A 23,438-nucleotide genomic window follows, 5' to 3' on the forward strand; every position below is an offset into this window, starting at 1 on the left:
GCAAATTCGGAAGGGACTGGCACGGTTACCTCGGAAGCTCTTGCCCAGTAATTGATGAGGTCCAGGTCAGAGACATGGATAGCCGCAGTACGAGCAAGGAGATCGTACACTTCATTACGACTAGTGGCGTGAGCGCTTGACACGAAGTCTCCTCATGTACTTACACGCCCTGGAAAATGTTCAGAAGATCGGGAATGTCCGTACAGTCAGTCAACAAGAAGTGTGACAACGAAATGTGTTCCTCGCACGACCAGTGCAGACCCCAGGTTGACTGTAGACGACGGGCATACACAGACGTGGGCACGCGAACTTGCCAAGTTTCGTCGGTGTATTCAATGTCGTAACTAGATACGTCGCCACGGAAAGGGGCATCGCCCTGAATACATGCCGATGCAAGAAGCGTGCCATTACGGAGGCGTACGTGGACGTCGTTGGGCAGCAGGTATGAGTAAATCTGAAGCCGGAGTTCTGTGGGTAGGCGTAACAGTGCGCTTTGGCTTTGCGGCATTCTGGCGGGAGAGATCTAAGTAACAAGTCTGGTGTGACGGAGGACGGTAGTGATGGAGGGCTGGTTGCGGAGGTTGTGACGTGCCCTCCTGTGAGCTGCGGCACAGCGATAGCTAACCCGAAGAGGCTAGTGATTATATGGAGAGAAGGGGCACTTGAGTACTGTACTCAATCCTTGAACTGAGATGAGTTGTTGAAGAACACACAGCCTCATGCGCTGGTCGAAGTGAGAATGACTGAAGTATGCGGACCTAAATTGCGTCTGACATCGACAAATGATCAGCTCCCCATGTATCGTCTTCTACCTACAAAGAATCAAAGGTTCCGCAAGATCGTCAGCATCACACCACATACCCGCGGACATACCAATCACAAACATGGATAACAAAAAAATACAATTGCCTACCCTCGGCTACTCAGCCATCATCGCATAGTCTATCGAGCGTCTAGCCCATCCAGATCCAAGCTCACAAAAGAAAAAGGTGTCGCATCCTCGTCCCCACTAGCATATATACAGTTTCCGTGGTGTTGCTGTAAGACTTCCACCCCATGTCTAGGGTCTTGTTGATTTGCTCAAGGTGTCTGTCGTTTACTCCTTCTTGACGGTGTCTGGGTCTGCGAGGATACCCTCGGCTTCGAGTCTTCGTCGCGCCTCCTCTAGGGCCCAGGTTTGGATGCTGGTGGACTGTTAGCCTCTGCGCGACCAATGCATTGCCGTTGCGCTTTTCCTCCCACTTCTTCGGGAGCTATGCCCATTGCCCATTCACAACCCCTCCCTCCTATTCCACCTCTTCACCCATCCCGCACCATCCCCATCCATCTCCCTCCAACCCAAAATTTGCACATACCTAGTATCCGGCTTGAAAGCGTAAGCCACAACGCCAAACGCACACGCTCCTCCAAAGCCCCAGTACATGGCGTTCTCCCACCCCTCCTTCTCATACTGCTCGCCGGGCTTGACGCCAAAGAGCCATCCGGACGGGGGATCGTAGCTAGGTCCGTGACCTGAGCGCTTCGTTTGTGACTGTGAGAAGGCTCGGCGGGGAGCTGCTGTGCGAGCCGAAGCGGTGAGGGCGGTGCGCGAGGCGCTGGTCGCGGCGCGGATGGAGTTCATGGTGGTCTGCAGGCGAGCGGATCGAGGCTGAGGTAGGCGGAGAGTGGTTTGGTAGGTCCCGGCGTAGGGGCAGCGGGTTGTGATGGGGGCTGATAGGTGCTGGTTGTGTCGACGTCGAGGTGAGGTTCCGCGTTCCCTGCGATTGCTTGGCGTGGCGGCGGCTAGTGGCGCCGGAGCGAAGGAGCAATGAGATGTCGAGCTGCTCCAGGGCTCACAGGGATTGTTGTCAAAACTTAAATTGCAGCACAAAGAACAAGTATCGTCTGGCGAGTGTATAGTTGCTGTATATGTAAAAGTGTAACATTTCTTCAAAATGATGAATGCGTAGTGTACCATCAGTACCTAGGTATCTGATCTGTGGTATAAGATCCCGCAACGCCGATGCTATGCAGATAAACCATTTGAACGCAGAGTACTCAAAGCATGCCTAGGCATAAGCAGGTGTGCGGTTCTCCTCCTCAGGATCTTCCATCTCATCATCCGGCTGATGGAAAGACATCCTTGCCATACTCTGAGACGCCTCATCGACCTGTTTCTCCGTTCTGCCCGCGTCAACTGCCTCCTTCTGCCGTTGCTCCTCGTCTGCAGCTTCCCTCTCCTTGCGCTTCTTCTCCACTGCCTCAAGCTCTGCTAGCCTTGCAGCGGTCCTCTCGGCCTCTTCCTTCTCGCGCTTCTCGCGATCCGCCTTCTCAAGTGCTTCGAATTCATCGTCAATCTCGCCCTCATCAAGAGGCTGGTCGGTCTCATTGATGATATTTGTGATTTCTTCCGTGGTCGCCATTTGTTCGTTGACGGCATCGACAACACCCTGAACACCCTCTGCACCGCCAACCTTCTCATTGAGACCTTTGAGGGCCGCTGCACCAGCTCGCATGGCCTCCACGATCTCGACCTGATCAGCGGCTTGTTGTAGATCGGTGTAGACTTGCTCGAGCTGGAGGGCGACATCCGAACGTTGAGCGAGAGAGTTTTCGGCAAGCTTCTTGGAGCGCAGAGCAGCTTTGGCGCGGACCATCTGCTTCGCGACTACGGCTTCCCGTGCGGCTGCATCGGCCAGAGCAATCTTCTCCATCAATGGCGGTATCTGCGCGTTGATATTCGCTAGTGTGTCGCGAAGATTGGCAATAGCGGCGTCTTCTTCTGTGACAGGCAGGGGGACAGCCTCATGTTCTGGCTTGAACTTGATCGTCTGATCATTGTGAGATATCGCTTGCTTGTCTCGGGCAAGAAATACGAGGAGTATATCGAGGTCGTTCGTCGTAAGTGGTGCAGTCGGATTTAGTATAGTCGCGAAACGTTTCAAGAAGTCTGTCTTCGATAGTACCCGGTCAGCCGTGGATACGTGCTCCTTCATCTTCTTGAGTATCTCGTCCGCAGCAACTTCGACATTCTTGACGACGACGAAGTTCCCGACCTCCATCTTGGCCGGCGCCCGTACCTGCCCCAGGACCCCAACCTGCCGCAAGCTCCACTGAAGCACCTGCCACGGCGAAGGTATCCACGATGTCTTGTATATGCTCTCTTTTGACGACATGAAGTCCTTCAAAGGTACCATCTCCTTCTTTTGCACTGCCTCATGGAATACAGCCGGTAGACAGGTGGGCTTGCCATACTGTGGGTGTTGTAAGGCTCGCGCGAGCTCCTCGGCGGCTCGTATGTTCAGAAGATCGTGGGTGGTGCCCTGCCTCGGGATGACGCCCGCCCGCGAGGCGTCGACGAGAGCTTTCGTCCATGCGGCGATGTTCGCATGGTAGCCTTCGGGGTTTATTTCGAGCTGTTGCCGAAAGTCTGCATAGAGCGATGCAAGGCGATGCTGGCTGTGCTAGTCAGCAATGCAGCCCTGGAGGGTGTCGCCGATATATGGGTGGACTCACTTCTTGAAGGCATCTTCATGTTGCAGAACGAAATCTAGCAGTTCACTCATGTCGCGCTCTGGCTCGGGTACCCACTGCGCCCTGTTGTGCTGGGAACGGAAGAGCGAGCGCTTCCGCTTATGACGACTAAGCGTGGGGTCGCTGCTAAAGATGGAGACGTGGGGGCCGCCGCTGGGGACCAGGTCGCGCGAGGGCTTGCGTTTAAGCATGTGCGCAGTCAAAAACAGCCAAGGGAGCAATACGATGACATTAGACGGTATCGATTAGGGTCTAGTGCAGGGCCAGATTCTATACAATAGTCGACTATCGAGCCGTGCGGGCGCGTGCATGTTTGCTCACGCGACGCGTTGTTTCAAGATCCAAACCTGGACTAAGTGCCTGACCTTCCTTCATGGTGGTCGCGCGCAGCTCCTCGGCTCAAGCCATTCCCTGTACATCAAGCGGTGCTCCCATTCCCAACCTTGCAAGATTTCTACAAGCTTGCAAATCGCCATGACGTTTAGACCGTCACTCTATGTAGATAGGACGCTGTAGCCATACAGTCCCTGTCGTGAAAGCTCGCAAAAAGCTGACATCGCTACTATAGCGTCAGGGAGCACGCTGAACAGGCGTGCGGTCGTTGCGCTGCCTAAGGGTCCGATGCATCTTTACCTCACTTTCTAACTACGTTGATGCCGGAGTCCTTCTTCTCCATGAACTGTCGCATCTCCTCAAGATCGTCCATGTCGTCATCACTATCCTGATCCTTGGGCTTTGTAGGTGGTTTTGCGGCAGGTGGTGCTTGGGGAGGGTTCTTGGGTGATGGGTCGCGCATCTCTTTGGTCTCGTCCTCCCATGCCTTCCTCTCTTCTTCGTCAAGCTCGTCCCGCCTGTCCAGCCACCTCTCCTGTACATCGCGAGCGTCCATAGTCGCCCCGTTCTCGCGCATGGCCATTTGCCACACTGTGTCATTTGCGCCCTCTATTCCACCCATCGCGAAGCCACCTGCACGATCGATAGCCCGCAGTAGCGTCATCATGCTCTTCTTATCCTCAACCGCCAGTGTCTCGAAGCCTACCAGCGCAAAGTCCTCGACGAGTTCTACGATAGCTTTGTTCAGCGCGGAGAACTTTGAGGTCGGTTCGTCGTCGTCCGGATCCACGTCCTCGTTTGCGCCGGCTATGGTGGGGCCCGGAATGCCGGACGTCTGTTCGCGGTTGAGGTGCGGCAGTAGGTATTGTAGATCCTGGACTTCGGTGTAGTAGTCGAGATTGAAGGGAAGATTGGGGTAGTTGCGGAGGTTATCGATTTTGGTGAGAACATTCAGGTGAGGCAGGTCCATCTGCAGCATGCTGCGCAGGGCGAGCAGGAGGGAGGAAACGTAGAGCGACGGTCGCGAGAGGATGATCGAGTCAGTCAGGTGTACGACGACGAGCTGGTTCATGTTAGCCTCCAGTTGCAAGCCATGGGCGGTGGGCGAATACTCGATACCCAAGTTTTTGTAGGCGGAAGAAGATATTGCGCAGCGATCCGTGGTGTGTGAAGAGCTCGACCTGGCCGGGGCAGTCGAAGAGGACGTAGTCATCTGAGCCTGTTAGTATACTTCGAGGACGTAGAGTGTTGTCGCAAACCTCCTAGTTCCTTCAGGCTCTCCTCTAACCAGTCGAAGTTGTGTTCTAGTTCCTCGAGTGCAAATAAGATTCCTCCATTTGGGCCCAGAGTCTCCTGCTCCATGATCTCATCGATCGTGACCAGGTCTCGGACGTCTACGGCGGGCGTGTACGAGGTGTGATCGTTGGCGGGGTCCAGATTGACGACGGAGCACTTGCGCTCGATGGCGCCCATGAACTGCTGCATGCCATCGCAGTACGTCGACTTGCCTGAGCCCGGCGGGCCTATGACGAGTTGGGCAAAGGGCATCGTGGTTGGTGTAAGCGTGACGAGGGAGTTGCTGGGGAACTTTTGGAGGGGCGTTAGCGCAGATCCCAAATGTTTGGCTTGCGGACTCCCGCGTCTTCGAGCTTCGATCCAGCGCGCAGCTTCCACCACGAGCAGCAACACGTACCGCCAACATGTCAAGTAAGTTGCTTATATATCACCACAGCGACTCTATAGCGACACAGACTCAGACTAACCCAGTCAGGCCAATTCGAGCTTGCGCAAAACCCGACGGAGCCCATCTCGTCGGTCAAGTTCGCGACCAACAACCCAACACGCCTGCTCGTCTCCTCCTGGGACCGCCATGTCTACCTCTACGATACGCATGCTGAGCCCGGCGGCAAGCTGCTCCAGAAATTCGAACACCGCGCGCCCGTGCTAGATGTCTGCTTCGGACGCGACGACAACGAGGCCTTTTCCTGCGGGCTCGACTGGGAGGTGCGGAGAATTGACCTCGAGACGGGCGCGCAGACCATCATGTCTACACACTCCCAGGGTGTTCGTAACGTACTCTACTCCGCCCCGCACAACCTCCTGATCTCCTCGTCATGGGACTCGACACTGCACCTCCACGACCTTTCGCAACCCGGCGACTTCTCTGCCATCCGCCTGCCGTCCAAGCCCTTCTCCCTCTCCGCCTCGCCCACCAAACTAGTTGTCGCCATGGCCAGCCGCGCAGTCAACATCTACGAGCTGGACAAGCTGGCAGAAGCTGCCAAGACAGGCGGCGGTGAGGAAGTGGGAGTGGAGCCGTGGCAGCAGCGGGAGAGCTCTATGAAGTATATGACACGCGCCGTGTCTTGCATGCCAAACGATGCAGGATACTCTAGCTCGAGCATCGAGGGACGTGTAGCAGTCGAGTGGTTCGACCCATCTGAAGAGTCGCAGTCGCGCAAGTACGCGTTCAAATGCCACCGACAAAATGTTGATGGCCAGGACATCGTCTACCCAGTTCACGCGCTCGCATACCACCCAGTCCACGGCACTTTCGCGACAGGAGGCGGAGACGGCATAGTCGCTTTGTGGGACGCCGTAGCAAAGAGGAGGATAAGACAGTACCAGAAGTTCCCTGCTAGCGTCCAGACTATCGATTTCTCCAACGACGGCAAATACGTAGCCATTGGAGTGAGCCCAGGCTTCGAGGATGGCGTCGACGACGTACCTGACGGCGTGACCAAGGTCTTCATCAGGGAACTGAGTGCGACCGAGGCGTCCGGCAAGAAAAAATAGGCACGATGATGTATGTTCACGGCTGTATGGGATTGCAAGATAAATATACCAGTTGATCAATCGAGCTTTAGATGGCGAAAGCCTTTCACTACCGATCCCAAGTTTTCAAATCAACTGAGGTTGGTCTCCAAAATGTGATGCATGTGCTTCAGCTCAATTAACACGTGGAAAGGACCCGCAATCGCTCCTGCACACAGATGCCAAGCTCGCCGCTCCTACACAACCGCCGCGTCTTCTGTGACCGACTCTAATCGCTCTCCAACCGGCATTGATCCATGCGAAGCGCTTGGCAAATGTCGTCTCTCATACCCTTCCTGATGACACTTCGCTTGTTCTCCTCCCAGTTCCAGAGTTCAGCTCGATGGACGATCAGTACTTTCAGAACATTTCTCGTTCGCTCGACCAAATGGAGCATGCCCGAAGCGAAGTCTCTTACGGAATCATCTTCGCTGAGCTCAGGTCTGTCTATAACAACGTACACCTCCTCTGTCTGAAGATCGATGATCTTGAGTAAGGCTTCCGAGAGATGCTCGGTCTTTTCTTCTGAATCACCGTCCCAGGCAATGTGCGACTGGATGTCGTACCAGTCCTGGCCTTTTCGGACTACTGCCGGATTCTTCTCTAATAGCTGGAAGATCAACCGCGCTAGCACATTCTGCAACGTGCTTGATCTGTTGCAGATCTCAAAGGCAACTGGTCGGGGTGGAAACAGCCGGTCAAGCACGATATCCACAGCCACTGGAGATAGCCAGGACAGTGCCACTTCACCGACACCTTCTTCATTGCAGCCCGAGAGCATAAGTAGACAGGACGAACTCTCTTGCCAGGCGCGTGCCTTTTTTTCGGCCATCAAATTTGATTTGCATAGCTTTGAGCGATGTCTGTCGTCATCGAAGCTGGATGCTAGCGCCTTGCGATACTGCTTCAGCGAGAGCACGGCATCCTCGGTTCGATAACTCCCAATGTTCAGCGCATCGCGTAACGAAACGACCCTGGTTCTGTCTTCACGCTCGTAACTATCTGTTGAATCTTAGTATATCGGCATGCATCATCGATTTCATACGTACCTTTGAGCTCGTTCGCAAGTTCATCCACGCGTTGCGCTAGGAGGACGTCGCATCTTATCCGGATACGCCGGAAGTTGTCCCTCATGTTTTGTTCAAGGACCTCAAAACCAAGTGGGTTTCCAAAATTGATCACTTGGCGTCCTGTTCAGTCGTCAGTGGAAGGAACTCAACTCTTGATGCTACAATGGCGCTATGTACCCCAAGTCGACCCAAGAAAGTAAGTTGTCGCTGCTCGTGCAAGCATGATGATGTCCTTGTAGGCATCAACAAGCATCAAGCCTAGTTTTGGCTCAGGGTAGATCTTCCGGTATACCTCCAGGTCTGGAAGACGATCAGATATCTGCTCCATTGCGGACACGATGGCTTCTTCGTTCTTGATCTTCAGCTTCACAGTCTTGCGCGGGTTAGCCATACTCCGATACGGCTTTTGTGGTTGTGCCCTACCGAGAAAAGCAACGTGAGTGTTGAGCCAGCTATTCCGCCGTATTGAGCGTCGGCTGTTTTGACAATGTCTAGGATTCCAGAGTAGGCATTTAGAAACCTATCGAACTGCATGACGAACCTCTCCGTCTTTGACCAGGCTTTTCGGACACCGTCAGATCGTCTCTGGTCCAGGGTAGTATGCGCTGCCCCAAGGTCTTCAGCGTGTTTGTGGACGTAGTTGGACAACACATGGAGTGGCATAGCATTTAGCGACTGCAGCAGATCAATCTCTTTCTTCGGATCTGTCAAGGGGGCATCATATTTCTCCGGCACGGAATTGAGAATGCTTCTCAGCTCTGCTTTGACTCCGAGCCCTGTCCGCTTGAGTTTGCTACTCAGGTAACTGTTGTGTTCCGCAACGAACTGCGATAAGGGCAAATGTTTCCTATTGCAGTCAGTCGAACTCATAACATCCACAGACTTTCCCTCAGGGTACGCACATCCACTCTGCATTCGGGAACCATTGCGACACCGGTCTTCGTTGCTTTTCATCTTGCCTGATGTCCATCTTTGAGTTTACAACAGAGATGCGCCGGCTTTCGGGGGAGTTCACTGCAAGGAAGCGACCGAGCAGGGTATGCATGGCTCCTTCCCGTTGCTACTACCGCACAGCTGAAACTTGCATAGGTTACAACGCAGGTCACCTATCCACATAATCCAACAATGCAGGGTTGCGATCAGCTTTAGAATTTCAATACGCGATGCATATATGGAGGCTGGGGGTGTACGAATCAGGGTTCAGGTTTTGCGCTTTGTCGCACTCAGCCTTGTGCGTGGCGCCTTCCAAGGATTGCTCGTGTATAGGCTGACACATGTGAGATGACTGCAGCGACAACCCCGCGCCAACCGCTCAAACAAACCTTGGAAACTCAACGCCTAAAGATCATGAACGCTCCGTTAGACCAATCGATGAGGTACTTGTGCCCAGTAATTGACAATGCAGCCCACCCTTTCGAGTCCCGTCGGATATACATGACCCTGTCATCTTGTTGGATAATCTCGAATTACCAATCATGGCCCCCAATGTCGTGACCACTTCCGGTCAATACCTTTGGGGGTCTCGCGGTTGCCGACGGAAGGTGTCGCATCATGTAGGCAGGCGTGTATCCGGCGTTCACCAAAGACACACAAAAGGGCCCTCGCCACAATCTTGTCCGCACTGCGTGTGAACCCGATCGCAACTTTTTTCATCCTTTCTACAAAATGTCACAGCAGTCTGTGATGGACGAGGCTACCGTTGGGGCAGACGAAGGCCTTGTATGACACATCACGCTCGTGCCTCTGCAGGTTTTAATAGATACCTAGGATACGGCGAAGACCCTGGAAACAACTCAGGTCCAAGATCAATACATCAAGCTACTTCTGAAGAAGATAGCCTTGCTTGAGGACCGCCTTTCGGCAAATCACGACGATGATCGTGCGTCACAGGTACGCACATGAATCTCATGCTTTCAAGTCTTTATGTTGACCGCAGCGTAGAAAAATGACGGCAAATCCGAGGCACCTGTTGAAAAGAACGATGCCGAGGAGGAAGAGGAACCCCGATACGTCATCATTGTTAACAAGTGGGATCCTGACACTGGCGACTACAAAGATGACGAGATCACGAAAAGTAACGAGAAGAAGGAGATTGGACCCAAACCTGAAAGTCGCAGAGCATTTACCTTTCGCAAGTCCACCATGTTTCGGCCTCGTTATAACATTGTCGAAACAGTCCTATCAGTGGCCCAGATCGAAGCCGAGCCATTGCAGAGGCTGATTGGCAAAATAACGTCGAAGCTCGGAGGAGACGAATTAGTCAAAAGCATCAGCTCTCCTTTTGAAGTTCTGGTCTGGACGTGGGCAGAAGCAGAAGATGAAGCGAAGAAGTTTGTGGAGAGCGAGACGCCCGAGGAAAAGCAAGCCCGTATCGACCTGAGCGAGCTTATGCGGATCATCTCCACATCTTCAGGTATCCTCCCTCTCGACCAGTACTTCAAAGAAAGGAACTTCTTCGTTAGTGAGAGCAGCATCTCGCACGCAGCTCTGTGGACGCTATTCCCTCCAGGTACCCTGATCGTCTCACACCCCTGCCTGGGTGAGCCTCAGATCTTCACCGTCGACTCGTGCGATTCTTTCATTCTACGAGAAGAACATACCTTCGATCTGACATGCTTCAGCTTCGACTGGACTGGTACTGAGTTTACCAGGGTACCGTTCGAGATGAAGATTCGCCACTGGGGTTCCAATCGGAAGAGCATCGCCGAATTACCGTTCTATCCGCTCAAATATTACACTAGCCCAGATGAACAAAACATCTCATCGGACGACGCAATCGCTCTCCTCAAGGAACGACTTGTCGCTCGGGGGGAGAATTTTGTCAGGCTCTGTGATCCGGGCAAAGGCAAACAAATGTTCACGTACTCCGGTGATGCGCACTTCCACACAGGACGTAGCTTTGCTGGGAACAATGATGATGAGGGCAGGCGCCTTCGACACGATGATGATACTACATCTTCTACCGACACCGGCGATGGACGGGTCAGCGAGGCTCGATACGTGCAAAAGAAGAAGGTAAATCATTGCGTACTTCTAACTAGATTGGGTTGCATTTTTTTTAACTTGACTTTAGATTGAGGGCACCACGATGGTCGATTTCAACTCTTTCTTCGAATATACACCCCCAAACACTCCAATTCTTGGAAATCTTTCCCAGTTCCGTGGCCAACTGGAGAACCTATCACCCGAGAAACGCGCCAACAAGATATACAGAGACATGTACAAGACTCACTGGGATCGACACCCCTCTGGAAAATCCATGTCGCCAGACCAACTCATGCATTGTCCTCCAAGAGTCCTCGGATACGCGCTGAAGCAGAAGAAGTGGGCGCAGCTCCTAGTAGAAAAACTCAACCCCCCCAACGATGCCGATGCAAGTGTCTTCCGCGACAAGTTGCAGCTCGACCCGGACTCTAAAGACCTGGTTAGATGGTCCGTGCAAGCACATGAATACGGGAAGGACGTCGACGCCAAGGGCGAATCCAAGAGCTTGCAAGACTTCGCGCCGGACAAGGGTAAGGGTCTCGTCATCATGCTCTACGGTAGGAGAAACCTTTCGCGCGATAGTATTCCACGGCCACTAATCGAATATAGGCCATCCCGGCGTCGGAAAAACTTTAACCGCAGAGAGTGTAGCTCTCATGGCCGGCAAGCCTCTACTTTCCGTTGGAGTATCTGACATCGGGATTGAAGGCGACAAAGTCGAAGCAAATTTGCAAAAGATATTCGACCTTGCAGGAAAATGGGAGGCCGTACTCCTCTTCGACGAGGCGGACGTTTTTCTCGAAGCGCGCGGTCGCGGGGAAAATGATCTGAGACGTAATGCCATGGTCTCGGTACTCTTGCGCGTGCTAGAGTATTATGACGGCATACTGATCCTCACCACCAACCGCATGAGATCTTTTGACATCGCTGTCCAGAGTCGCATTCGTAAGTCTATCGACCGACACCTGCTGATTCAACGATTTTTCCTCTTACTAATACACCTGCCCTAGACATTGCGATCAAATACGAAGAACTCATGCAATCGCAACAAATCGCCATTTTTGAATCCTTCCTCGTGCAACTCCAAGGCAAGAAACTCGTTCATAATTTCGATGACCTTATGAAATGGGTCGAGAAAGACAGTCGCAAACTCGGATTCAATGGCCGACAGATCAGAAATGTGGTGTCGACAGCTATGGGGATTGCTTTGGTGGATAAGGAAAATGGTGGGAAGCTGAAGAGGGAACATCTCATGCGCGTTGCCGAGCAGACGAAGCAGTTCAAGACTGATTTGATTGCTGAAGAGGAGATGTATAAGAGGTTGCAGAAGGGAATCTCTTGAGGGAATGTTGCAGTCAAGGTTTTAGTACCTGCTAGTTGCCTTCCTCCCCGGGCCGTACTCAAATGCGTGTTCAGTGATGGCACGCCCGATGAACTTCCAGAACGATCAGTTCAGCTCAAGTCAGTCATCTGCAACGATGCTGAACCATTCATCCCTACGTGTATCAAGACTATCGCCACTAGAATGGTAAGCCCGTTGAGCCACAGTCTTAGTACATCCACGAGTCGGTTCGAAAAACACGATGAAAGTCGGCGAGGCGTGATGTATCCATGGGCTAAGCCGCTGCTTTTCAGTGCTTAGTGATGCCCAGTGTGTGTTTTGGATCTTCTGGCGAAGGATCTCGGCCTGTCTTTGCCATGTAGAGAGAAGCTTGTCAGCATGCCGCTGAAGTGTGCCTAAAAAATGTCCCACACGGATACCATGTTCCTGGGTTACTCTAGAAATTAGACGCAAACGATTGTTATGCAACTGGGGAATGTATATGCCAAGTGTCTTGCAGGCAGGCTCCGTCAGGAACATGTCAGCTATGAGTTCTGGGAAGCGGCCGCCTGGTAGCGATCCTCGAAGTAGGCAAGGCTGGTTAGTACCTGCCTTCAAAGAAATCTCACATCGTCCGAGATCTAGCTCCATGCGGCTACCAAACAGTTCCAGGATGTGAGGATTCATCTGGAACTGGCTGAGGTCTAGCCATCGTGGTACTTTGGCCACAGGCGTAGACGCTCCGATCATCCAACCAAACTGTCCGTAAGATCTTCGGATGGTCAGGTAAGCGTCTTCGGATAGCGAGTTGGCTTGAGTGATTTTGGCTGGGTAGCAGACTAGCGCATGCTCGTGTTGAGCTCTTTGCGAATCATCCGTGGTCTGATTCTCGACAATGGCAATCTCATCTTCTGACGGTTGCATCCATGACGGACATATGGCCATGTCGATAGGTTTGCCATGTTCAACTGGAGGACATGGAAAGTGAGAGCGGTACTGAGTTGAAAGGATATGTTCGATTGTACACCGCCAAAGACGATTGACATCCCATGCGGTATGTTGAACCTGAGCCGTCGCTTTCCGGAGAATAAGTTCCAAGAGCTCGGGTATGAGGAGGAGGCGGTGGGTAGGAGTGAGTGGACTTATTGGTGCTGAAGCTTCAAGGTGCTTTTTTGCCGTAGGCTCTGTCGCTATATCTTGCATTGCTACCGTGTGCTGCGGAACAGAACGAGATGTAAAGACAGCTACGCGCGCGTCGACAGCCCGAAGCGTCTGGCTCCGCCATTGCTCCACACTGGCTTCAAGATGTTCCTCCGGGCGCTGAGGGGGCAGTGGCCATGGGATGCGAGGAGGTTCTCGGCCCATACGTTCCTCATCAAGCGCACCGACGTACAAAGCTGCATACCGGACCGAGTCGTAGTCTATGGAGGAAAGGTCTTCATCCGGGAAGTACTTCGCAATCAACAGGTCGTGGGGATGGTAAGACATGGCGAGATGAGTATAAGTGGTAGGAATGGCACGTCTTTATACTGCAGCGACGGAGGCACGTAATGTCCAGAGTCAAACTCCGTGCAGATGGATTGCTATCGCATCGCCCCTGCAATTCTGGGTGCAGGCTACGCGGTCTTGCGAGACGCGACGCACTAAGTGGGGCTGGGGCTGGGGCTATCGATTGCGAGCAGTCGGCGGTACTTGCCAATGACGCAGCCTCGGCGCTTCACGGTTGTCTACGTTGCATTCCGAGTGATTGCGCTCAAACGCTTACGCCGCAGAGCAGCTGATATACATACATAAGAATTCGCGCTCACTCCTAGTCAACTCACAACCTCTCATCTCACCGGTCTTGCTAGCTCATATCCACCGCGACCATGTCCACCCGCGGGCAGTTCAACACAAAGAACCCGACTATCAAGCGCATATGTACGCGAGCATTGGGCTGTGACCGGTGACAAGTAGCTGACACGTGTCGTAGTAAAGGAAGCATCGGAACTGTCGGTATCGCCCTCCTCAGACTACCACGCCGAACCTCTAGAAACCAACCTCTTCGAATGGCACTTCACAATCCGCGGCCCGCCCGAGCCATCACCCTACGCCGGCGGTATCTACCACGGCCGCATAGTCCTCCCATCGACATATCCTCTCCGCCCGCCATCTTTCCGCTTCCTCACACCCACTGGCCGCTTCGAAGTCAACCGCGAAATCTGTCTAAGCATATCAGGTCATCATGAGGAAACATGGCAACCGGCGTGGGGCGTGCGCACAGCCCTCGTCGCGATACGGAGCTTCATGGACACAGATGCGAAGGGCCAGCTCGGCGGCATCGAATGCAGCAGGGAAGCACGCGAGCGCATGGCCAAGGACAGCGGCGCGTGGAAATGTGCCGGCTGTGCCAAGAGCAATGCTGACATCATGCAAGAGCGCGAGGAGCTCGTCAAGGAGATTGAGGAGAAGGAAGGCAAGCGGAAAGACGATCAAGTCCCCGAAGAGCTGAGACTTGCCTATCGCGACGAGCTGGGTAAGGAAGGTCAGGACGACAAGCCGGTGGACAAGGGCAAGCAAAAGGCAGTAGAGAGTCCTGCTGAAGTCGCGTCGCCTGCCGCGCCATCAGTACCTACTGCTACAGTACCAGTCACAACCCAAACGCGACCCACTCCTGCTGTACCTACGGCTAGACCTACAAGAACGAGACCCGCACCTCCGCTCCAACAGGTCGCCCAACACAGTCCGGACCTGGCTTGGATCGATACTTGCATTTACGGAGTAGTGGCCGCGTTATTGTTCATGGTGCTCAAGAGGTTCGTGTGAGCAAGCCATTCCAGGTTTACAGTTTTGCTTGAAGAGTCATGGTAAGATCGGCGCAGTGAAATTAGCCCGGGTGTATTGGCGTTGAATGTCTGTTCATGTTCGTGGGGTATCACTTTCTGTTCCGCTTGAATTATCTGGTGGGTACTCGCGCGCCATGCTGTTCGAAAGACCTGGATGAAATGGCATGTTCCCCATCTATCCCTCAACCGATTCGACGGGAGCTGGGGCGCTGGCGGTGCATGTTCAATGGCATCATCATCGTAAGAGTCGTACATGGGCCATGTCTAGTGTTCGCTTCAAGTTTGACAGGTAGTACGAAAGGCTGGGTGTGTCTGAGACACATGAATCTCGACAGTAGGATACTCGTGAAATACTGCTGGTCGTACCTAAAGCACATGTCGTTCGATTCGAATCTCTATGTTGTCACGGCAAGTTTCACAAGTCTTGCTATTATATGTGACTAAGTGAGGCGACGGTTATCTAGCATTTCGTCCTAGGGTGGCGCAATTGCACAGAAACATCAACTCGAGCGAGCCTCTTGAGGTCGCGAGTGCGATGAGATTGGGGTGCGCTATCGTGATTAACTTCCCGAGGTTAGCCTGCCATTAGCGTCTTGGCATCATCTGCACCTCGAGGTCCCTTGCCCTATAGAGTCCCATCCGCGACGCGACCATCCAAGTGCGCTCCACCCCTCTGATTTCGCGAAAACCTCTTGTACACACGTTATAGAAACTCGTCACAACCCGTGCACGACAGAGATGGCGCGACTATCGCCGCGTGTACGCGACTGAGCAGCCCAAACATGTTTCTGATCCTGCACGAAGCCAGCAACCGTCTTTGCAGAAGGAACAACCAATATGTCGAAACCCGCTTCATCCCCCCACTCGGCTCGAGTGCAGAAGGTGTGCACTCTCTGGACTCATGACGACAACTTTTCTAGAGACGAGATCATCTTCAATGGAGAGAAGTTCCCAGAGTTACCCACCAGTACTGGTGCCCTCCTCCAGATTGTGGCGATACATGCAGACCATACTGTTCGAGACTTTCACACAGGATCCAAGAGTCAGTCGCAAGATGCGACACACTTCAAAGCCGATGCGCTGCACAAGGATTCCAATGTAGATAACCATCCGAAAAGGAATCGTCGGAATTCGATAACGATAACGATTGATGAGAATGGCTCGACCATTCCCGGTGGTCGCGAAATCGATGCGGAAAAAGCCTACGTTTTTGTCCCTAAACCGCTTCCAGCAGACTTGAAGACAAAATATCTAAACCTACAAGTAAGATTTACACAAAGTAGCCTTTTGCTCAACTAATAGCAAGAAGGTTTCCATATCAGAGAGAATCGCGAAGGTATTCGGGTTCCGCAATAGGATGCAAGTCGTAGTGACGGAGGCTGATGAAGATGCTCACGAAGCTCATCACGTGGAGATCGTGTTCCGTGACGAATACCTAGCACGCGCGGATATGTGGCGCATGGCCATTGCCGAGCTCAGCAAGCGTACCGTCTACCGTGGTCAACGACTACTTTTCATGGGTACCATCAAGGCCACGATCAAGCACATATATATCAATGGCCAGTCTGTCCATTCGGGGTACTTCTCGCCAAAATCGAAGCCCATCTTTCGCAGCGAATCTGCACGATACACATTGTTCATCCAAATGTCCAGAGAGATGTGGGATTTCGATACCGAAGGCGCTGGCGAGATAATGTTCAACAAGGTTGTCAGTGGCTTCCTTCCAGACCTCTTCAAAAGGTGGTTGAGGATCAATGCGCGACACTTGGTCACCATCATACTGTTTACGAGGATGCAATATGATGGAGAGCTCTTAGCAGATCAGCCTGAGGGGACGACGAGCAACATGTCCTCGGAATCGCATTCGGGCACGTTTAGAGATTACTACAGAGTGGTCGTGAGCGATATGGCCAGCGGGGATTGGATCAACATCCTGTATCAGCTCAAGAAAGAGTTCAGGATGTTTCTCCGTGAAGTGTCTCTGGTCCGTAAGCCAGTAAAGCCTGCTTCGGGGGACGACGAGTCAAGCTCTGAAGACACAGCTACTGATATTGTTATAGCTGGTCGACCTTCATCCGCAAGTCAAGGTAATATACTGGAAGCCATCAATCTGGCTGCAGCCCAGTTCGCGAAGGATTACATCGATCGAGACCTTGTTCGAACGGGTATCTCAGTCATCGTTGTTACTCCAGGTACTGGCGTCTTTGAGGTCGACTACAACATGCTCAAACTTACTACGGATACTCTTATTGGATCAGGTATCGGTATTGACCTCGTGTGTCTCTCGCCGATGCCTCTCCATTCCGTACCCTTGTTCAAGTACCAAACACCTCGCTCAGTGTCCGATATGAAGGCTGAGCACGACAAAGAGCGCCACGGGGCCGCGAGCATGTCGCGCACAGAGGAAGATCAAACTCCACGCCAAAGCCAACCAGATTTCGGCTCTATGTCACGCGCGTCCACTGTCCGACGCATACCGACAGACAACTCCCTTGACTCGTCAGACGGATGGAGATTCGCAATGCCGTATTGGGTGGACGTCTCCTTCTGGTCCGGAACATCTGAAGAGATATTGGAACTCACAAAGCCACGAAAGGCTGACAAGATCGTGAAAAAGTCGCGCAAGAAGGGTCGTATCTTTTCTCTACGTTGTCGTTTGTATGAGCTGCAAATGATGGGCGTTATGGAGAATGAGCTGGGCGACATTGCGATTCCCTACCTAGAAGAAGATCCAATGTACCCGCATCATCTGCGCGAATTGTTTGAGACCAACGAAGAGGGTGTTCGAACTGCGCAAGCAGTCAAGCCTTCCGCAGCTGCAGCGGGCTCATATTCTTCGCGAGGTGACAAAGAATACACCGACGACCAGCTGGACGAGACAAGAGCTGCCCAAAAGGCCTGGATGGAGGCATACGATGGCGGAGTCTTTTCCCCTCTTATGGAAAGACACTCTACTACGTTGAACCAACTCCAGGTTCAGAAGCGAAGGCTAAGCGACGCCATCACAAGTGGATCCCCGGAGCTGTCGCGAAGTCTGCGTCTGTCTTCCTCTTTCCGCAGCACTGCCCCGTCACTTGGACAGTCAGCTCGGCCTCCGCCAGAAACAAATTTTCCGCAACTCATGCATGAAAGATCTAAAGATCTTGAAAGCCAATCTCCTCGAGGAAGTACATACCGGATGCCTGATTTCAAAGGCGACGGATTGCCACGAGCCGATATATTGCGGCGGCAGAACAACATGACCAAGGGCATCGTTGGAACTGATCGCCCAACGGCACATAGGAGAAGTGGCTCCGGAGATTCCCAAGATCATCGTAGAGCTATGCACGTGAAGCCAAACAATTCCCCAGCTCCGAGTCGAAGGTCGTCTCCTCCAAGGCGAGCCGGACTCTTGCCTATGACTAGTGCTGGGACCGCTGCAACAACCCAGCCAGAACTGAAAAGTAGACCTTCAAATTGGTTCTTGAGGCAGATGAGCTTCGGTGGAAAAGCTGCGCCAGCTAAACCGACTCTTGGGGACGCCACCATCGACATCAGTCAGGGTAAAGTGAAGCCTGCAATGCTGACTGTTGAGAAGAATCAAAAGGGTGCTATCGCTGAAAGACTGGCGAGCACTCGTAACACTTCTGCAGGTAAGCCATCACAGCCGATTGCAATTAAACCTGCATCGCGAGCAGGTCCCACATCGGCTGAGTCACTGGCCTCCAATCGCGCAAGCCGTTCGATCGAGACGGTTAGGGGTGCGCAATCCGACCGATCCACCGTCCCTTCGCAACCTGGTTCAGTCGTGAGAGATCCTGGATCTACATTTTTACTTGCAGGAGCGAGAGGGGCAGGCGAGCACGTTGGACTAAAACCGGATTTGTCTTCTAGCGCAGGCGCTAGAGATGCTCCACGTACTCTGTCGCCAACAAGTGCGATCGCTCCTTGGGCAGTCCTGGTCAATCCTTGCAACCCGAAGAAAAACATCATAAGCTCCAAAAACCAATATCGGCGTTGGCACCACGTCTTCCCTAGGACCTTGAGGGCAGGTACAGTAAAGTGGAGATCTTTGTGTTCACCTGCTGCAGTACCTTTAACGCATGAGTGGTTCCCATCTGTTGAACAAATAGCAACGCAATACAACGAAGGCCCATATAAGATTACGCAAAATGAGGATGACGACATACTGGAAGCACCGAAGAGCCGAGAGTCTCTCATCAAAGAGTTGATTGCCTTTCGCCTCTCGCACGGATTCCAGATCATTGTTGGCTCTTCCGTAGCTGAGTTTTCTGGGCGACAAGAGAAGTCTCTCGCTAGCATTCTCGATCCTGAATACATGTCCAGTGATGGAGATACTGTTTTCATGAGCGTCGGAAACAATATCCACCAGCTGGTATGTGTAGCCGGAGGAGAGGTCGAGGTAAGGAGATACAACAGGAAACCGACTACGGCCTTGGAGTCATCTGCTGGTATTGATACACCCTTTCCATATAAGCCTTTCATCCGCACTGCGTTTGAGGATACCTATGATCCTCGAGAGATTGTGCTGCGTCCACCACGGAGGGAATACAACTGGAACATCATTGATACCTTCTTGGCCGGCTATCACGACGAGTTTTCCGAAGTCCTGCGCTTCTGGCGAGCTCGATTCGTGCTCATACCAGTCGACATACCAGCTATGCATCGCAGGCCGTTGCCTGTGCAAGACTCACCCGAAGAGATACGTCTCGAGGGCATTCGTAAGCTTACCCAGCTATGGCAGAAGTTTCGCTATATTCCCCCAGAAGAGCGCTACTTCCAGCCAGCATCCGTCTTGAAGCAAAAGGACCCAAATCCGCTTGCGATTGAGTATCACACACGCGATCCTTCGGCGGTTGTTGCAGCCGGTCCAGACCACTCTTTACTGAATGATACCGACAGCGAATTCCAGACTTCCATCTTCTCGGATGCGGAAAAGTATCACACATCCAGTATAGACCTCAAGAAGCTTGCGGAAGATCTCCAGGGCGAAAAAGGAATTCAAATGCTTGATCGTCGGTGGCATCTGAAGTTGCACTACAATTGTTTCTTGGGGTTTGACCTTACCAACTGGCTACTTTCCAACTTCAAGGATATCGAAACCCGAGACGAGGCGGTGGAATTCGGTAACGAGCTGATGAAGAAAGGTCTCTTCCAGCACGTACAAGGGCGGCATCAATTCCGAGATGGCAACTTCTTCTTCCAGATTGCAGCAGAGTACAGGGCGCCGCGAGCCGAATCTCGAACAGGGTGGTTTGGCATGAGGAAGACAGACAAGTCTGTTCCTTCCACCCCACTTGCGGAGGCGCCTCGGACGTCGCCCTTGATATCGAAAAACATCAAGTCCCGTCCCGGTACCGCGGATTCTTCGTCCAACAGCTCAGGTTCACTCAAAGAGGGGGAAAAGACCCCAACGCGCGGTGAACCGCATAAGCGAAAAGTCATCATGTCACGCGTCATGCGCTATGATGTCGATCCCAGAAAGCGTTCGTATCGGCCTGAAATCATTTCACTACACTACGACCGATTGCACAATCCCGACAATTGTTATCATATCCGCATTGACTGGATGAACGTCACGGCGAAACTCATTGAGGATGCTATCGTCACCTGGGCTACGAGTGTGGAGAAGTACGGCTTGAAGCTGGTAGAGGTACCCATCGCTGAGGTAGCGGATATTATCGACCATCATCCTTTCCGTTCGCCCTATGCAGTCAAACTTGCATTACAGCCTCCCCAGGTTCAGCCTGAGGCAGTATGGGACTCAACGAGCTTTTCCCCGCAGTACCCCAAAGCTGACAAGTTTGCTTATCATAAGCTTCTACTGCGGAGGCTGAACTTTGTTCTGGATATGGAGGCTGCGAGTGCCTTTCCGCCCGACGTTGAAGTCACTTATTCTTGGGGCACACCCGACTACAAATACACGCAGTTCATACATAAGAGTGGAGGCTTACTCGCTCAGATCACTGACGATGGGAACTTCCTCCTGCTAGCCAACAGGCTTGCGCATAATCGTGCCAAAGACAACGGTAGGATACGGCCTGTAGATCCTTATGAACACAAGAAAGCCACGACAGATGGAAGTCAAAGCAGCCGTCTACCCTCGACACCCGCGGTAGAGCGTGGAAACCCGCATCGTAGTCCGTTTGCAAGTCCTTTGGCACGACCAGTCCAAGACGCCAGTCTCCTCCACACCGCGCTCACGTTTCACGATCCCAAATCATCAGCAGCAACTACTCCAGCTTCTGCGTCTAACATATCGCTTTCTCCCGAGCAAGTCAAAGATGAAGTAGAAGCCTTTTGCTCGAACGCTTCACTCCTCTCCAGCTTTTACGCTGACGCTTTCCGCCACGCGCCGTCTCCTTCTCCACGAATCTTGCCTGTAGGGGAAGACAAGATACCAAGCTTGGGGCTGCCACCCGCAATCAGTATTCGGGATGCCAGTCCTGCGGCAGGAGGCTGGACGCTGAGTAGTACGTTTGGAGGGCCTAGTGGCATAGCTGGTCGCAGACAGGGCAGCGAGGGAAGCATGTATAATATGGGGAAGAGAGGAAGTATAGTCGACGGCATGGATAGAGCACCCAGGCGACAGGATAGCCAGGGAAGTGCTGGAGCTGGAGTATAAGCGACACAAAAGATCGGCTGTACATGCCTGTAGTCGTGCTTTGATCCTTGGACCTTGTGCCTTCCTCTAGTGGGCGATGATGTGATAGACAGTGGGAAGACGAGTAGATCGATAAAGGCTGACAATAGTGGCACAATGAATCAATTTGAAGCTAAGTCCAAAGCATCTATTGTCCAGCATATGCGGATGGAGAGAGGACTGTCAGCAGTCGAAGATGAAGTAAATGTTTGCTGGCCCTCTAGCATACGGATCAATTTCTATACGTGAACAGAAAGTGTACATGTGAATAGCTTTGATCAATCTGGATGAACTTTAGATGCTACATTTGTAACCTACAGACATGATAGCAAAGAAGACATTTTCCGGATGACAAGGTTCATCTAACACCACCATCGCGGCGTGAAGCAGATCTTCCGCAACTCTCATTACAGCTTGTTGACCCTCTCCCTCATCTCAGCCAAGTCCTCGCCTTCAATAGCATCCTGCCCTTCCTTGACGTAGCTCTTCACCGCTTCTACAATTTCCTCATCACCGTCGATAACATCGACCCAACCCCTCACGCCATCCATTTCCAAAACTTCAACGACGCTCTCTGCAACCGTCGCACGGCTCGTCTTGCCACCAGCTCCAATCTTGCCCATCTTCACCTTTCCAGCCGGCTCCTCAGTCAGCGTGCCAGGCCTCAGACTGATACCACAGAAGCGTTGCTCAGCAGGTACACCATCTTTCTCTTCCTGAGCCACTCGGTCTTGGGAAAGTATCGTGAGGACCTCGTCAGCTGCGACCTTGGCTTTGAAGTAGTTTGGCAAGATCTCCGTGTTCACTTTCTGTGCCGCTTTCCAGTCTTCATCGTTCCACCAAGGCGCGCGGCCACGGCGGGAAGAAAGGTAGGATACTGTGAGGAATTTCTTGATGGAGGGTGTGTGGATGCTGGCTTTTGTGAACGCCATGGCTGCGTCGCGGTCGACTGCAAATGTCATCTCGGCGCCGCCCTTGTCGCCAGCTCCTATAAGTTGTGAGCATACGCTGACGACCCATGATATACCGGCCCTGGAAAGTACTTACCGGCGCTCCAGACAACCCAATCCGGGTTGACCCGTTCCAAGATGCGCTTCGCATCGGCCTCGCTCTTCACATCCGCAACGCTATGGACCAGTACATCTAATTTCCCGGGTTGACTCTGTCCCAGCTTTTCAATGGCCGGTTGCTGAGAGGCAGTGCGTATCATGCTGGTCACGTTCCATGATTTGGCCAGCAGGAGCGGTGTAAGAATTTGGGCAACTTTGCCGTGACCGCCGATGAGGAGGACGTGGTGGGCCATGTTTACTGCAAGATCAAAACGCAATTGGAAGAAGGGGTATACCGAAGTGCAGTAAATGATATAGAATGTCTACCTGAAATAAGAGTTGATGTTGGGAGCAGCCAAGAACTGATCAAGCGTCATTTTGTCAGCACTCACGATTTCTAAGATGACGTCGTGGGCAACATGTTTCCGAACATGTGCCGAGCAAGCTCCACCTGCATTGCGCCATCCTACCTCTTGCGCACGCATTTATGTTCGTGCTCGCAACATAGCATTTCCAATATTCAATCACAGTCATGGAGGGACAAAACGTTTTCTATCTTTTCCATTTCATTGATTGGTATCGCTGCCTGATGTTCAAAGCTACCCCGCAACTGCCACGCTCGTAGAAGTGAAGAAGACACAAAATCGTTGCGAAGAGCTTATTCTCGACACTCGAAGAAGGAATAAGAAAGATACGTTTCAGTAATACAATGAGCGAGACAGTACCCGCGGAGCGCTAGGAGGAAGAAACATCGAGAGAGCAAGGGGTATGTACAGTATGGCTCATACTCGGGTGAAAGACTCCTGAACACCGTGAAGCATGCATTACAATGTAAAGTTGGTGACAAAAGGAAATTAGAGGACACGGTGTGTACGAATTATAGGG

The 23,438-nt window shown here is 52.5% G+C and overlaps 8 protein-coding genes across 8 annotated transcripts; 3 read left to right on the forward strand and 5 right to left on the reverse strand.

Annotated features, from left to right (window-relative positions):
* Positions 1-1,096: 1,096 nt before the first annotated feature.
* On the reverse strand, positions 1,097-1,621 carry J4E88_005366 (uncharacterized protein; the record flags this gene model as incomplete). Its single annotated transcript, XM_049399006.1, has 2 exons — positions 1,097-1,184; positions 1,401-1,621. 2 exons carry the CDS (start codon positions 1,619-1,621, stop codon positions 1,097-1,099), a joined length of 309 nt encoding a protein of 102 aa, XP_049255686.1.
* Positions 1,622-2,048: 427 nt separating this feature from the next.
* On the reverse strand, positions 2,049-3,704 carry J4E88_005367 (uncharacterized protein; the record flags this gene model as incomplete). Its single annotated transcript, XM_049399007.1, has 2 exons — positions 2,049-3,438; positions 3,496-3,704. 2 exons carry the CDS (start codon positions 3,702-3,704, stop codon positions 2,049-2,051), a joined length of 1,599 nt encoding a protein of 532 aa, XP_049255687.1.
* Positions 3,705-4,147: 443 nt separating this feature from the next.
* On the reverse strand, positions 4,148-5,394 carry J4E88_005368 (uncharacterized protein; the record flags this gene model as incomplete). The annotated part of the gene is made up of 3 exons (XM_049399008.1): positions 4,148-4,909; positions 4,959-5,059; positions 5,106-5,394. The coding sequence occupies 3 exons, from the start codon at positions 5,392-5,394 to the stop codon at positions 4,148-4,150; spliced, it is 1,152 nt and encodes a 383-aa protein (XP_049255688.1).
* A 1,495-nt stretch (positions 5,395-6,889) lies between these two features.
* On the reverse strand, positions 6,890-8,700 carry J4E88_005369 (uncharacterized protein; the record flags this gene model as incomplete). The annotated part of the gene is made up of 5 exons (XM_049399009.1): positions 6,890-7,662; positions 7,710-7,850; positions 7,908-8,103; positions 8,154-8,577; positions 8,633-8,700. 5 exons carry the CDS (start codon positions 8,698-8,700, stop codon positions 6,890-6,892), a joined length of 1,602 nt encoding a protein of 533 aa, XP_049255689.1.
* A 903-nt stretch (positions 8,701-9,603) lies between these two features.
* Positions 9,604-12,057, forward strand: J4E88_005370 (uncharacterized protein; the record flags this gene model as incomplete). The annotated part of the gene is made up of 5 exons (XM_049399010.1): positions 9,604-9,609; positions 9,672-10,745; positions 10,888-11,272; positions 11,325-11,660; positions 11,726-12,057. The coding sequence occupies 5 exons, from the start codon at positions 9,604-9,606 to the stop codon at positions 12,055-12,057; spliced, it is 2,133 nt and encodes a 710-aa protein (XP_049255690.1).
* A 1,847-nt stretch (positions 12,058-13,904) lies between these two features.
* J4E88_005371 (uncharacterized protein) lies at positions 13,905-14,800 on the forward strand (the record flags this gene model as incomplete). The annotated part of the gene is given in 3 exon segments (XM_049399011.1): positions 13,905-13,956; positions 14,009-14,643; positions 14,660-14,800. 3 exon segments carry the CDS (start codon positions 13,905-13,907, stop codon positions 14,798-14,800), a joined length of 828 nt encoding a protein of 275 aa, XP_049255691.1.
* Positions 14,801-16,218: 1,418 nt separating this feature from the next.
* J4E88_005372 (uncharacterized protein) lies at positions 16,219-21,486 on the forward strand (the record flags this gene model as incomplete). Its single annotated transcript, XM_049399012.1, has 1 exon — positions 16,219-21,486. The coding sequence occupies one exon, from the start codon at positions 16,219-16,221 to the stop codon at positions 21,484-21,486; it is 5,268 nt and encodes a 1,755-aa protein (XP_049255692.1).
* A 425-nt stretch (positions 21,487-21,911) lies between these two features.
* J4E88_005373 (uncharacterized protein) lies at positions 21,912-22,807 on the reverse strand (the record flags this gene model as incomplete). Its single annotated transcript, XM_049399013.1, has 2 exons — positions 21,912-22,492; positions 22,552-22,807. The coding sequence occupies 2 exons, from the start codon at positions 22,805-22,807 to the stop codon at positions 21,912-21,914; spliced, it is 837 nt and encodes a 278-aa protein (XP_049255693.1).
* Between the last annotated feature and the right edge of the window lie 631 nt (positions 22,808-23,438).

This window comes from Alternaria novae-zelandiae (genome assembly GCF_023758075.1).
Source record: "Alternaria novae-zelandiae strain BMP 2774 chromosome Unknown scaffold_9, whole genome shotgun sequence".
Taxonomy (NCBI): Eukaryota; Fungi; Ascomycota; class Dothideomycetes; order Pleosporales; family Pleosporaceae; genus Alternaria; species Alternaria novae-zelandiae.